Genomic DNA, 16050 nt, shown 5'->3' on the forward strand with positions numbered 1-16050 from the left:
GTAACTTTAACACACTTGTGTTACACACTTTGCAACTGCTACATGGAACATCCAGTGACACTGAAAAAAAAAAACTTGTCATGACGTTGACTGAAAACTGGTAGGAGTGTAACAAGGATATATATTATTTAGCTGAAGCGTACAGTGTAAGTAAACACTTTTTCTGTACTGTTTCAGGCCACAAACAAAAGAAATCAAAGCAAGTTCAGGGATCTGAATTTCTCAGTAATGAAAGGTTTAGTTCTGAGTATTATGGCCAAACAAAGGCACACAAGAACAGGTTCATTTCCTTTATTCCTGATTCTAATGATGTCCCTTTTGTTTGATGCTTGCCATTATTGTGATAGTAGATGTACCTTTTAAGAGTTGGCCCCTGAAACCTTAATGAGACTTTGTTGAGGCCCTTGTTTTATTCTCCATGCCATGCAACACTCATAAATGCACATTACCCACCCACTGTCATCAAGCTGGATGCTTTAAGCACCTAAAGAGAACTAATGTCATCATGTCCTCGCTTTCTGCGGCCATGCCTGTGGGGAAAGCGAGATATTAATTTTATTAATGCGTTTGGACATGATGGATCGCCAAGATTTTAACGGTGCATACACCCTAAGGAGATGGGGTCACAACACAGTGGGGCCGCGCACACAAATGAGAAGATACTTTCTTAATGGGCAGACTTTTATGAACCAGAAAGTCCTGACCACATTATAAGGGCTGACATAAAGACTGATGGAGGATTTCATTGCCTGTTTTTACTGTAAACCAGTAGCGAAGTTCCAGATCTAAAGCACAGGGTTATGATGAATAGTCATTTTAGGAGCTACAGTTCCAGTTTGAGGTACATAATCTTAACTTTGACAAGAATCTCATTAAGTTTGGGATTTTAATGATTCATTTGAATTGCTATTTTTCTGGGTGGACTGATTATACAACATAAAACTTCAAAGTATTGGGTGGTTAAGTTTGAATTCATTATGTATTTATGTTAAACCATGTAGGCTCAAAATTATTCATACAGGCTCAAATATACACAAAACCACCATAATATTGGAATAAATACTCTTAGTAAGTTGCAGAGATAGTATGCTTTCTGCTAGCATAATTCTGGCTAAATATTTTCCATTCTTCTAACAACAAAAGGTAGAGTTGGTTGATTTCTTGGCATTTCATTTCATTCCAAAGGCTTAATTTCAGCCTACTCTGCCCACTCCAAACCCCGCTTTGATCTGTGTTTGTGATCATGTTCTGTTGGATAACCCTTTTAACCTATGTCTTCTAGCAGGTAATTAGAGGTCATGTTGAACAGCCTGGAGGGATTTTTTCCTTACTTATTCTACTCATGTTGTTCAGTGCACCTGCCCCACTGATAGTGAAACACTCCCATGCTGCCACCACCATGCTTGATAGCTGGTACAATGTTCTTTGGATTGAAAGTCTCATCATGACTCCTCCAAACATCCCACTTGTCATTTTGGAGGAAAGGTTTGCTATATGGATTTAGCCTGTCCATATGGCATTTTGTAAGCAATGCTCCTGTGCAAGGATGAGATAGTTTGGTTATTTCCAGGGAGGCAATCTCTCAGCTGGCTTCATGGTGGACAGTGACTCTGACATCCCATCAGTTTGCAGTTCCTTAGTGGTTTCTGTTTTTTTTCTGAATGTCTTAAATGTTTATCCAAGGATGACAGTTTGTGTCAGGTGGATCTCAAACACAAATAAAAACTGTCCTTGGAATGGATAACACAGGCTAACATTAAGCTTTTGCCATGGCCTTCCCAAAACTTTGACTTCAACTCAAACAAATATTGGTAGAATACATTTAGAAGTCAAGCTTGTACCAGCAAACCATCTGGTTTAAATTAACGCTACCATTCTGCCAAGTAAACTGGACAGAGTTAGGCCATAAGCTTGTTGAAGGCCTTAAAAAGTGAGTGGTTAAGGTACAAATATCTAAGGGACATTTAATCAAATTTTATTGGGAATGTATGGTTGCATTTGAGTCTGACTCTGTATGGATGACAGAAAATCCACAATAAACTCAAACCTGTGCACCCTATTCTTGTTTCAAAGTAAATTGTTGTTGATTGTTGCATGACCTAAAAAAACAGTTCAAATAAATCATTAAAGCCCAAAATTACAAAAACATTTATGCCCATAAAGGTATTTGGCTTCTCCATGTGGGCAGCTGAGATTTTCAGTCTAGCTTGAAGGTACATTTTTAAAGGGATAACCTACTTAGTCAAGGTTGATGTTAAGCTGATTTCACTGTGGACGGCAACAATGGTGTTCCAGCAGCTTCCAGGCTTTACGCTTGCTGATTCCTGGGTCGTTTCTAAATATTCCAACTAATTTATTTTCATTTTAGGATGACGGTTTGGGTCAAATATTTGAAACTAGGACAACACTGCTTGTGTAAATTGGAGAATAATGCCAAACACACATCTTCATTGTTTTTGGATGAATCAGGAAGGCTAATATTAAGTTTCTGGAAAGACAGGTCCTCTGTTGTGTTGAACACTTTTGGATTAGGTTTCGAAGCCAGGCAAATGCCAGAAAAGCAAGCAGTTTAAATTTACTCCACCAGCTTTAACAAAGATAGAGGTCAGATATTCTGCCAGAATGATACTAGAAGCTTGTTGATGGCCACAAAAACCATGTAACATAAGTGGAACTTAATTCAAATGTGTGCATCCCCAGCTAGTTTTGGAAATTTGTTGAAGTTGTTTATTGTTTAATGACTCTGAAAAAAGAACAGTTTAAATACATCTTTCAAAGCCTCAAATTAATACGACATATATGCACATGTATAGTGTATGGAGAATGAAGTATACTTAAAATGAGTTTGGTAATCTAGTTCGAGTGTCCTCAAGATATGTGATCAAGATGGTCCTAGAGTGAAATATATATATATATATATATATATATATATATATATATATATATATATATAAAACATATTTGCAAAAACAGTAATTGATTTCCCATCAGATCTTCTTACAGTATAGCTTTTTAGCAGATTAGTGCTCATCTCACTGGCTGTGCCACAATATTTCTCTGTCTAATTTTAGTCTTAGGCTCTAATGTCTTTTTTTTTATTCACCTCTGGCATTTGCGGATCCCCTTCGAAAATGAAATGATATATCTCTGAGGGTTTATCCAGGGAGTAATAAATTTCTCTAATGTAACACGTTCTTTTGTGTCACTTGCCATTCTCTGAAGAGATAGTATGACTCTAAAAATGCTTTATGTGGTAAAAGTAGTTGGGATTAAATGAGATACTTTTGTAAGACCTTTCGAGAGGAGGTCACAGTGCGGTGGGTGTATTAATCCATCGAAACATATGGCAAAGCAAATGAGCCCTGACATGCTAAGTGAATGCTTTAGATAGCACAGGCAGTGAGAAAGACTTATGTCATCGCTCTGAGCTGTGTTTTCATGGCACAGACAGCAGGAACTCAACATCACGAGGGATCGGCCACAGGTTCTGGCCTAACATATGCATCCTGCTGGAGGTTTGCACAATATGGAGCTACTTGGACAAATGTTTTATTTTAATTTAAACAAAACTGCAAATATATATTTTAGAACAATAAAAATGCAGAAAAACTGAGGATGAGTCTATGTTGACTCTATCCCTCCCCCAATTGACTGAAAGCTGCTGTTTATTTTTATGCCTCCCTGGTTGTGAGACGTTTCTGTATCTGCTTGCATCCCACCTCTTCCATTCCCTGTCAGGTACGATGGCTCTTCTATTTTTAAAAAGTCTCCTAGCGGAGCAGGGCGCGATGCTTCATACTGTATGTTTCTCTTTCTGTGCTGATCTGTCGAAGCACAAAGTTTTTGGACAGGGTTTAGACAGCCTCAAACACTTGAAAGAAATGCCATAGTTCAAATGCAGGATTCCTCAGACGTTCAGCGCTTTCCTGAGTGATGACTCTGTGCTGCTCCTCACCAGAAAAACCTTTAAAAATGTGTACAATGTTAAAGGTGCAAAAAGCAGCCTACGCTCAACCTATGAACGAGTAGGGTTGTACGTTGCTGAATTACTTAAAAAACAGAAATGCAACTACCAGCAATACTGCTGCTAAAATATCACATATTAATAAAATTAATTTGCAATTACTTTTGTTTAGATGCACAAAAACATATAGTGAGAGGACACTGCTTGACAAATTATGTTTTAAAGATAAAAATGTCGTTTAATGTGAAACACTAAAGTTCACTGAAATATTTGACGGTGTCAAATGGTGGGGGGGGTTATGTGTAAAAATAAAAGCAATTCACCTGTGGAGTGACACTCTATGGCTCATTCTTGGGAACCCCAAGGTGTTTATAGGCCAGAAGGACTAGCAAGTGGTGCAAATTCAGGGTCTTCACCCAGTGCAACATGCCAGAAAAATCTACAAAGGGAGGTCCCCAGGCAGCCAAACCACCACAACCTACTCCTTTCGATGCAGAAGAGTAATTGTTTTGCTCTGTGCTTACCCACATATGACAGTGCTCCTCACCTTATCTCTGAAGCTGAGCCCTGACAGTCTATGGAAGTCTAATTTCAGATGTTTGCATCTAGCATCTCTTTCTTTCAGTCAGGGTACAAACTTTTTGGCCAAAATCGAGTTAGAATGAAGATGGAGATGGTAAATTGAGAGCTCGACTTTTTGACTCAGCTCTTTCTACACAATGACGAACCAGACCAGTACCCACATTACTACCAATGAGGCCCCAATCCTCGATCCTACCACCACTTATAAACAAGACACCAAGACACTTGACTTATGTCTTGAGCTATGATCAGTATAGAAAACATATCACAATGTCAAAACATGGAGTTAATGAAAAGTTGAAATCTCCCTAAAAAATTGTTACTTACTCTTTTGAGAATGATGATTCCCTCTTGGTTGTGCTCATTGGTGGTGATTTCAAACATGGCACCTCCATCTCCGGGCACGATGGTGTACTCGACTTCAGCATTCCTCCCAATGTCCAAGTCATGGGCCTTTATTCTGCCGACAGCAGACCCCAATGCAGAGGATTCAGGAACTCTCAGGTGAAAAAAACCTGTCCAAGACAATGAGAGCAGAGCCAAGTTTATCAGCTATCATCACCAAACATCAGAAAGAAACATGGCGAGTTCCTCACACCCTAAGTTCTTTAGTAATTCCCACACTCAGAAAAGGATGTCTAACAGTATTAACCAATAGGCAAGGGACCTATAATTCTCTCTGTTTGATGTCAAGCCTTTATATTTATGTATATGACTGGAGTTTGAAGTTTTTGCACTTCAGTGTTATTACAATAGTCTAAAAGAAACCAGTTAGACAAAAAAATCACCATATTCTAGGTGCTGTAATTGTACCTGTAGCAGTTATCTACAAACAGGCAAACAGCCGACTGATTATCGTGTTAACCTAAGATGGAAAGGAATCAGTCATTTCTATGCCTCACATCACTTTCTGAGATCTGCTTAAAGATCAGTTTTTGTCTGTGCCAGAGAAGTGACAACTCCTCAGTTGCATTTCAGATCTGGTGCCTTTATATGCTGAGATCATGAAGCAGGTGTAATTCAAAGTCCATAATGCTGTGTAAGACTACCTCGAGTCTTGGAATGCATTTTTAGGGAACTACACAATTGATAATGTCCACGCTCTCTTATCAGATCAAGAAATGCAAGCAATGCTGAGTTTGGCCATTTATTTAGAGATGAATTTTTCCAATATACATTTGAGACTTGTTATTGAATGAGTGAAATTCAATGACTAATCCAAATTGCTCACCTGTAAACAGCTAAGCTACTTCCTGTTTTTTGTCTTTGTACTTTAAAAATTGAATTCAGTAAATTCCAAACATACTTCAGTTTTGAAAGAGCAAAACAAAAGCCCAGTGCACTTCCAGAAAATCTGATTATCTTTGAATTTGATTACTTCGGCCCTTAGTGACAAAATAAATTCCAGCTCAATCTTGGTGTGAATGCATCATGCAAGACAGGATTAAGGAAAGGAATGTTTTTCGCTGGTGGAAAATAAATATAGCTTTTGTGAGACAAGGTTAAAATACCTAATTTTTGTTTGTACATTTCTAAAAAATTGTGCTAGAAATCATTGTGAGAGCATGCTACAACTGAAAATCCTTGCAGAAGAGGAAAATGTTTATATCAAATTGCAATCTTTCAGTAGTTATTTATCTACATGAATGTGAATGGGTATTTCTCTTTGCTATGTCAGCTTTTGTTTTTTACTAGATCTCAAGGTAATGCAGTCATTTCAGTCTTTGTTGTGTCCTCTCTGTTTACTGATTGATGAACTTTAATCTTTGGAGGTTTTTCCCCACAAACTGGTTCCTCTGCCGGTGCATGTTTGACCCAAATGTTCACTGCTAAAGCATCGACTTCTTGCACTGAAACACCAGCAATCTCAGCACCAACTCTTTTCCAGGCCAGATAAAAGAAGAGTTTTCACTGTTGCTAAAAAGTTAGTTAAGTAGTTCATAATTTGCTAGGGCCAGATGCTCTATTAACACCTTTCAAATAATGAAAGCAGTTTATTTCCTAGCATCACACAGTGCAATACTTTTTAAAAGAATCTATATATGGTGTTTGGGCTTTATTTGTTCATATTGCAGCTGGTGTTCATCAGCTTTTAATGGCATGTGTGGGAAATTCAGATGAAAATTAGCCAGCATGACAAGATCTGGAGCATTTGCATGCTGGACTGATGTGACTAGTGTACATTGTCCCTTTTAAATAAGATGAACGCTTGCCCAACAAACACAAAATGCCAATAACATGTTCTTATGGCTAATTTAGTTTGGCCAGTTCCTTGTTTTTATTTGGCAAAGAAAAGTAGACAAAACAATTGACATTTTGTGGTTCACATGTCCTGTCCAAATTTAGCCAAAACAAGATCAAATTTGTTGATCTATTTGATCAACTCTAACTGTTCAACAACATTTAGACATCAATATAATCCTTTATGTTGGTCTGTTTTCACCATTCAACCACGTTTATTTGTTGTTATGTTTAGACAAAGGGGAATTGTTCTAAACTGGTGCTAGTGCTAATTCATTGCAAGTTACCTGGATCCTAAATTAGCAAAGCAGCCCAAGACCAATACACTAGCACCACTATGTTTGACTGATGGCACAATGTTCTTCTCTGAACTGCTGTAATAGATGTATGAAAGATGTAATTGGACTCATCAAGACGTTTTTTGGAACATTTGAAACTAGTTTTTGTGTTCTTATTATTTCTTTTTCATTTTATTGTTGGAACTGTCTTATGGATAAAATTTTTGCCCAGACTTTCTTCCCTCTTTTTAGGTTCTGCATTGTTTTAGATGTTCTTCTGGATTCTTCTTTGACCTCCTGCATGAGTTGCCAATGAGGTCTGGGAGTAATTTTGGATGGTCGGTCACTCCTGGAAAGATTCACCAATATTTCTTTCATTGTACATTTTTCAATAATGACTCTCACTGTAGTTTACGAGCATCCCGAAGCCTTCAAATGTCTTTGCAACCCTTTTCAAACTGATAGATGGCATGATGTGTTGTTTTTTGAGATCTGTTCACCTACTTCATATTGTCAGACAAGTTTTATTAAAGTGACTTCACAATTGTACAGATCTGGCAGGAAACAGGCCTGAGTGTGGTGAGTGAAACCGAACTCAGCTGTTGTTAGTGATGGTGCATTTGTCATTTACTAAAGGGAGCAATTACTTTTCACACAGTACCAGATTGGAGTGGAGAGCATTTTTTCTTCTCTTTTTAAATGAATTCCCTGTTTGAATAAAAAAAAATAATTATTATTTAATCATTTTGTCTTTGTCTGTTATTAAAAATAAAAAGTGAACAAATGCATAAGAGTGCAAATTGTTATTCCCAGCAGTGTAAATCAGAAATGGCATGCAAAAATGCAGAGCATCTTTAAAGGTATTTTTTTCAGTCATTACCTAAAACCTGAAAACCCTCTGTAGAGGGAGGCAGTGGAAGACAAAATAGGATGGGATGGGGCAGAGGAGCTGAGATACTTGGCCCAAGCCTCAGTGCTGTGACAGCATTATGGAAATATCATCTTTTCCTTCCAGCCAGAGGAGCTTGACCGTCTGACTGGCTGTATTTACATTCAGGGTAGAGCGTCAGTGTCACCTCAAAGCACACAATGTAGCTGCATCAATACGGAAGACTGTCTTTTGCTTTCCTGTTCTTGCTCCCTTGCTGCTTTTATCAAGAAAATAATCATCACACACTTTAATAAATGTGCATTAAGTATGCAGAGAAGCAGATGTTTTGGTTTGCCTTATTTTATTTTAAATGTTGGCTCTCCGCATGATTTAGTAAAAAGTACAATCGAGTTAATCTGGTTTAGCACCAGCTTATGGGTACAAAAATAGAGAGTTTAAACACACTGACGGATTCCCTGATGCTGCAGCAACAAATCTCAAATCTGATCTAAATATAGACGGATGCCCATGAGCGAAATAACATCTACCCTGCTTTATTTACCAGGAGTTGTAACTGTAGATGCAATCACACCAAATAAACAGGCCACTGCTTACGACGGAGCATAATGACAAATAATGAAAACCAATTACGAGGAGAAGTGATGATGAAAACCCCCTGCCTTGCTGTAATTGTGGAGTGTTTGTTTTATTATTAAAGAATGTGTGAACCTGAATAAGGTCTTTGTATTTCCTGCAAAACTCCATCATAAAGTGTCTTGTAAACTGCATTAACTTTTCAGCATGTTGTTACATTACACTAGCTTCACTGTATTTTGAGAGAATTCACATGATAGGCAAAATTATACCAGGGCATAATTGTGAAGTGGGATGAAATTTCTACAAGGTATCCAACATTCTTTTAGAATAGAGATTTGAAAAGTGTGGCATGCATATATATATATATATATATATATATATATATATATATATATATATATATATATATATATATATATATATATATATATATATATATATATATATATATATATATATATATATATATATATATATATATATATATATTCTGTGACTAAACATTTTGTTTTACTGCAACTCCAGTTGCAAGTCTCTATAGATTTATGTCTCTAACACCTTTACTCATCTAAAGACAAAAAATTCTTCATTGCAAAATAGCTCAATTTTGTCAGATTGGATGAAGAGGGTACTGGGAAATCAATTTTCAAGTCTTGCAACAGATTCTCAATTGGATTTAGGTCTGGACTTTGACTAAGCCATAGGACTGCAACCCGTGACTCCAGGGCCGCAGCTGACTTGTCAGGTGCTCCCACCTTGCTCTTAACAACTTTGACTCAAAGGCTAATTTTGTTTGAATAGACACGGAAAACACAATGTTACTTTTCATCTAAGAAAAATGTTGATTGAATTGATAAAATTTTGGCTGAAAAGTAGAAAAGATGTCCACAGAACAATATCTATTGGTTTCTGAATGTGGCTGAAAGGTGGTTGGGATAGATGTAATGGGCGAACTTTCAAAGTCTTTGCTTAGGCCTAATTTGACAGGTAATCTAGAGGGTCCAAAAACGTTCAGCACTGAACTTGCAAAAACTAAATACTAACATTTCTTTTGAGTGCCACCTGAGCCTAATTTATACCTTCTAGTCTGCTGTAGTCTCAACCACAAAGCCCGTGTGGCGTAAATTTCGTCATTTATACTTGCCCACTAGGGCCCGTTTGTACCCATGCAGCACAAACCCGCATGCAGCCCATGTTTTTGTGATCGCACTGGCTGTGCACACTGGCAGGGACAATAATTACCTCTGTCAGAGGGTGGCATCAAAAAACACCAGATGAAGAAAACATTCAGATCACAGGAAGAAAAAAAAACAAGACTTGTTTTGCTTGTCTTATTTGTTCTTTTTTTCACCTCTTCTGAGTAGAGAGTGTACTAACCAGTGCATTATTTAAGAAGTGTAGCTAATGCAATGTCGCAACCCAGGAGATCCAAGCGACTTCATGCATTGTTGTTGACCTGCTGAAAGGTGAACCTCTACTGCATTCTCAGCTCTTTCACAGCTTCTAACAGCAGCCTGAAGCTGCTCTTTCGCAGCTTCAGGCTGCTCTTTCGCAGCTTCAGGCTGCTCTTTCGCAGCCTGAAGCTGCCACTACCATATTTCACTGTGTAGATGGTGTGTTTATTGTGATGTGTAATTAAACAAAAGTTGACTCTGTTTACTAATTAGGGATTTCATTTTGGGGTATCACATATGCACATTTTTCACGCTTGCAAGTAATTTTGTGTAGGTATGCAAAATCCCAGTAAAATATGTTAAGTTTTATCTTCGTAACATGACAAAATCTAAAAAGCATCAAGAGAAATTTATACGTTTGCAGAGAGCTGTAGTCAAACTAGTATTTCATTTAAAGTACACTTACTTTTAGAGAACCTGGGTGGGTTATCGTTGACATCGCTGAGGGTAATGTTGACAATGGTGGTTCCAGCCAGTCCTCCCAGTTGCCCGCCCATGTCCTTGGCCTGAATTAATACCTGGTATTCTTCCTTCACCTCTCTGTCCATATTGGGCAAAGCTGTCTTTATAACTCCTGATGTGGGAGCACGATTTATGAGAGTAAAAGGTAAAAGAGAAGGAAGAAAAAGTGAAAAAAAGAAAAGGGAAAGCAATAGGGACATGAAAAGAGAAAGAAATCGACTGTTATACACAAGGCAAGTAGGGATGCTCTCAATTTACTTCAAAATGCACAATATATTGCCAGAAAAGAAGCTCACTCCTCCGCATGAAGCTGCAGAAGTATAAAGCCAAAAATAGAGGTCACCTCACAAACTGGAAACACTTGACATTCAATAGGGAGCACTGGTGGAGCCATATAATGATTCACTTGAGGATCTGAGACCCTGAGATCAGAGAGGGTTTGTACTCGAGATTAATAGGGGGGTCAGTGGGTGGTTGGCAGGCAAAAGAGAAGCATGCAGCACAGGTTGGACTAAACTTTCCCCTTTTATTATTCTGTTAATTACATTGGGATGCTCTTCTATTTGATCCACAAACCTCTGAGAAGCTGATTGTTTTTGAAATTACTGTCATCGTTCTCTGCAGCATGCATGCAGATTCATGAATGTTGTTGTCATCCCCCACCCCTCCATTTGTTCACCTTTTACCTCCTAGCGTTTGTTCTCCTTTTCTTCTGCACATTTGGAGATAGTGGTACCTCCAGCAGGACAAACATTTGCTTTAACAGTTTGATTTTTTTTCTCCCACCACCAGTCTGAAATATAATCACAGTAGGTGCTTTGCAAAACTCTGGAATGAGTAGAGCGATCAGCAACAGATTCCACCTTATCTGGCTCTGTGATATGCATGAACCTATTTCCATATGCATTGAAATGCCCCAGATAGCGAGGAAACAGCAACACGGTTCTGGCGGTATGAAGTTATTTCAGATTTAGAGCAGTCATACTCTATACCACCTCCACCCCAAGCCCCTTTCACCTGCGTTTGACACGATCTCTCAACAAATAAGTGGGCGAAATAAATTCTGTCAATGCAGCAGAAACAAATTCAATTGTTTAATTTGTCTTTCAGAGATCTAAGTTTCAACCACCAGATACACATCTCTGGCTGCCCACAATCAGAGCATCAGAGAGTCAGTAATTCCATGTGTTTAACACTCATTTTGATGCACTGCAGTGGTATAATATGCAACTGTGCATGAAAAACATTGCATATAAATGAAGCTTTCTCTGAAAAATAATTTTACATCTTTACAATTATTAACACTTCTGGTAACGATGTGTAGAAGATCCTCTTTTATACATGCTTCTCTGTAGCTCAATCTATAGGTTTTCTTTTGGATTTATTTTTGGGGAGTAATATGGGCAAATAGTTAAATGTTGGTGTCTGGTGCAGCATTTTATATTGATTTGACCAAATATTTTGGATCATTATCCAGTGACATTTTTTGGCTGTGTCCACCAGTTTGTATCTAAAATGTTAAACCAGATTTCCAAGGTGGGCTGTACAGTGGAACAGTTGGTAGCACTGTCGCCTTGCAGCAAGAAAGTCCTGGGTTCGACTTCCGGCCAGAAGTCTTTCTGCATTGAGTTGGAATGTTCTCCCCGTGCATGCATGGGTTCTATCAGGGTACTCTGCCTTCCTCCCACAGTCCAAAAACATGACTGTTAGGTTAATTGGTCTCTCTAAATTGCCCTTAGGTATGAATAGGTGTGTGCTTAGCTATTTCTCCTGTGTGTCCCTGTGATGGACTGGCAACCTGTCCAGGGTGTACCCCACCTCTTGCCCATGTCCATAGCGACATAGGTATAGAAAATGCACGGATTTCCAGGGCCTTTTATAGAACAAAATGGCCCACAGCATGACAAATCCTCCACTGAATATAACAATGGGTATGAAGTACTTTTCTACAGATGTTTTGTATCAAACAAGATTCACCTGGAGTGTTTCTTGCAGAAAGGCTTGATCTTAAACTGCTGTCACACTATTTCCTAATGTATCATAAAATGTCTTTTGTGGGTCTAACCACAAAAACACATTAAGTCCTGTCACATCTTTGAAGGTTGTGTATGGCTTTTGATGCACTCTCGTTCTGAATAGTGCATATACAGGTCCTTCTCAAAATATTAGCATATTGTGATAAAGTTCATTATTTTCCATAATGTCATGATGAAAATTTAACATTCATATATTTTAGATTCATTGCACACTAACTGAAATATTTCAGGTCTTTTATTGTCTTAATACGGATGATTGTGGCATACAGCTCATGAAAACCCAAAATTCCTATCTCACAAAATTAGCATATTTAATCCGACCAATAAAAGAAAAGTGTTTTTAATACAAAAAACGTCAACCTTCAAATAATCATGTACAGTTATGCACTCAATACTTGGTCGGGAATCCTTTGGCAGAAATGATTGCTTCAATGCGGCGTGGCATGGAGGCAATCAGCCTGTGGCACTGCTGAGGTCTTATGGAGGCCCAGGATGCTTCGATAGCGGCCTTTAGCTCATCCAGAGTGCTGGGTTTTGAGTCTCTCAACGTTCTCTTCACAATATCCCACAGATTCTCTATGGGGTTCAGGTCAGGAGAGTTGGCAGGCCAATTGAGCACAGTGATACCATGGTCAGTAAACCATTTACCAGTGGTTTTGGCACTGTGAGCAGGTGCCAGGTCGTGCTGAAAAATGAAATCTTCATCTCCATAAAGCTTTTCAGCAGATGGAAGCATGAAGTGCTCCAAAATCTCCTGATAGCTAGCTGCATTGACCCTGCCCTTGATAAAACACAGTGGACCAACACCAGCAGCTGACACTGCACCCCAGACCATCACTGACTGTGGGTACTTGACACTGGACGTCTGGCATTTTGGCATTTCCTTCTCCCCAGTCTTCCTCCAGACTCTGGCACCTTGATTTCCGAATGACATGCAGAATTTGCTTTCATCCGAAAAAAGTACTTTGGACCACTGAGCAACAGTCCAGTGCTGCTTCTCTGTAGCCCAGGTCAGGCGCTTCTGCCGCTGTTTCTGGTTGAAAAGTGGCTTGACCTGGGGAATGCGGCATCTGTAGCCCATTTCCTGCACACGCCTGTGCACAGTGGTTCTGGACGCTTCTACTCCAGACTCAGTCCACTGCTTCCGCAGGTCCCCCAAGGTCTGGAATCGGCCCTTCTCCACAATCTTCCTCAGGGTCCGGTCACCTCTTCTCGTTGTGCAGCGTTTTCTGCCACACTTTTTCCTTCCCACAGACTTCCTACTGAGGTGCCTTGATACAGCACTCTGGGAACAGCCTATTCATTCAGAAATTTCTTTCTGTGTCTTACCCTCTTGCTTGAGGGTGTCAATAGTGGCCTTCTGGACAGCAGTCAGGTCGGCAGTCTTACCCATGATTGGGGTTTTGAGTGATGAACCAGGCTGGGAGTTTTAAAGGCCTCAGGAATCTTTTGCAGGTGTTTAGAGTTAACTCGTTGATTCAGATGATTAGGTTCATAGCTCGTTTAGAGACCCTTTTAATGATATGCTAATTTTGTGAGATAGGAATTTTGGGTTTTCATGAGCTGTATGCCAAAATCATCCGTATTAAGACAATAAAAGACCTGAAATATTTCAGTTAGTGTGCAATGAATCTAAAATATATGAATGTTAAATTTTCATCATGACATTATGGAAAATAATGAACTTTATCACAATATGCTAATATTTTGAGAAGGACCTGTACATTGGGATCAAGAGAGTGGAATTCAAACATTTGCTGAATCAGAATGAGGTACGTTACTTTTGCCCTGACATCACCATCATATGTTTTATAATTTCTTCCATACTGAAGTATCAACTGATCTCCTGGAATGGAATGTACAGTGCTCTAAGAATGCCCCCAAGTGGTCAGATAAATATTATGTGAATAAATCAGAAAGTAGGGCAATCTGGTAATGCTGAATAGATAACTGTATTCTTAACCATTTTTAAATCTGCTCTTAAACCCCAACTCTTCTCCTTGGCGTTTGACCCAGTGTAAGTTGTTGATTTTATTTTATTTGTTCCTGTTTATGTCATATTTTCTAGTTTTTACTTTTATTTGGATTTTATTTCTTTAATTTTATTTGTTTTAAATTTTTGTTCATTTCATTTATTTTAATCATACTTGTTCAGCACTTTGTTCAGTAACTGCTGTTTTCAAATTGCTTTATAAATAAAGTTGGCTTGGCTTGACCTTCATAACCCTGACATAGAAAATAATGATTCTTATTTCACCCATAACCTAATTGGTTTCTACTGCACATAATCAGAGAAAAATGGGCTTCTTCGATGCATTTTCTACAGCAATGCGCGTAAGATACAGTTGGAGAACCCATTTACCTAATTATCTCCAAATCCTCCTGCTCAGGTTCAAGAGTAGATGATCTGCTTAACAGCTGAGACATCTAGGGAATTACTGTGCATAGGCATTTTAGACAAGTCTGAAAATCACAGTAATTAGCTATGAATGTTAGTATTCGAATGCTAATTTAGCATTAGCTTGTCGGCTTATGCTGCAATATGGTAGGGTCTGTTTTTACCAATACAGCGTACATCCTGGAAATTAATGTCTGACATGACACATTTATACTGGATGAAAAATTAGGAAGTTTTAAACATTACTGAAAATGACTCAGTCTCTGTGCAGCTGGCGACTGAAGTCAATACACCTAGAAAGCACTTAGCCATGATTTGACGAAATGCATACTGTATACACTATCGGTCAAAGGTTTTAGATACACTTTCTTACTTCATGGGTCTCTTTCTTTTCATGACTATTTACATAGTAGATTCTCACCAAAGGCAGCAAAACTATGAATGAACACACAGGGAATTATGTAGTAAACAAAATGTGTGAGGGATATATATATATACATATATATACATGTATATGTATATATATGTACATATATATACATGTACATGTATATATATATATACATATATATACATGTATATGTATATATATATATATATATGTAATTGTTGTTCATTCTTGCATTTGGGTCCATGTTTCTACCATCCATTCTGCAATCTAGAACAATGTTCCTCTTAGTAGCTCCATTAAAAGCCTGGACCTGTATCAGATAAGTAGCTAACCTTGCTGTGAAATGTTTTTACAAAAGTCACCTCTTGGATTTATTATATACATTTATACTAGATACAAGAAAGTAAATTAGCTCACCTGTTTTTGGGTCAACAGAGAAGTACGGCTGACCGTGAAGGATGCTGTATACAACTCTAGCACTGTTTCCATACGTTGGGTCATCTGCGTCTGTGGCTGTTACTTGCGTCACGTAGGTCCCTGTGGAAAGGAGAGGAAAAAATAACCAACATATTGACCTTGAATGAATCTGTTTCCAATTCCTGACTCCTTTGAAGTTCATCAGCTTAGCAAACAATCTCACCTGACTAATGAGTGGTGAGTCACAAAAAGCTGCTGCTAATGCTGATGGATTGGAGAGAGGAGAGTAGAGGCAAAATAATGTGTGGGACAATATTCAGAATCCTTGTTGTATGATTGCATTTGCACATTTCTAGCTT

The 16050-nt window shown here is 38.4% G+C and overlaps 1 protein-coding gene across 1 annotated transcript in view; it reads right to left on the reverse strand.

Moving 5' to 3' along the window:
• LOC124858274 (cadherin-12-like) overlaps window positions 1-16050 on the reverse strand; it is a 190850-nt gene that overhangs the window by 72982 nt on the left and 101818 nt on the right. The window contains exons 4-6 of the mRNA XM_047350231.1: window positions 15692-15811; window positions 10394-10561; window positions 4874-5061 (exon numbers count right to left, since the gene is read on the reverse strand). Of these exons, the coding sequence (XP_047206187.1) occupies window positions 4874-5061; window positions 10394-10561; window positions 15692-15811 (476 nt within the window). The remainder of the gene's footprint in view (window positions 1-4873; window positions 5062-10393; window positions 10562-15691; window positions 15812-16050) is intronic.

Source organism: Girardinichthys multiradiatus, chromosome 21 (assembly GCF_021462225.1).
Source record: "Girardinichthys multiradiatus isolate DD_20200921_A chromosome 21, DD_fGirMul_XY1, whole genome shotgun sequence".
In the NCBI taxonomy this organism is placed as follows: domain Eukaryota; kingdom Metazoa; phylum Chordata; class Actinopteri; order Cyprinodontiformes; family Goodeidae; genus Girardinichthys; species Girardinichthys multiradiatus.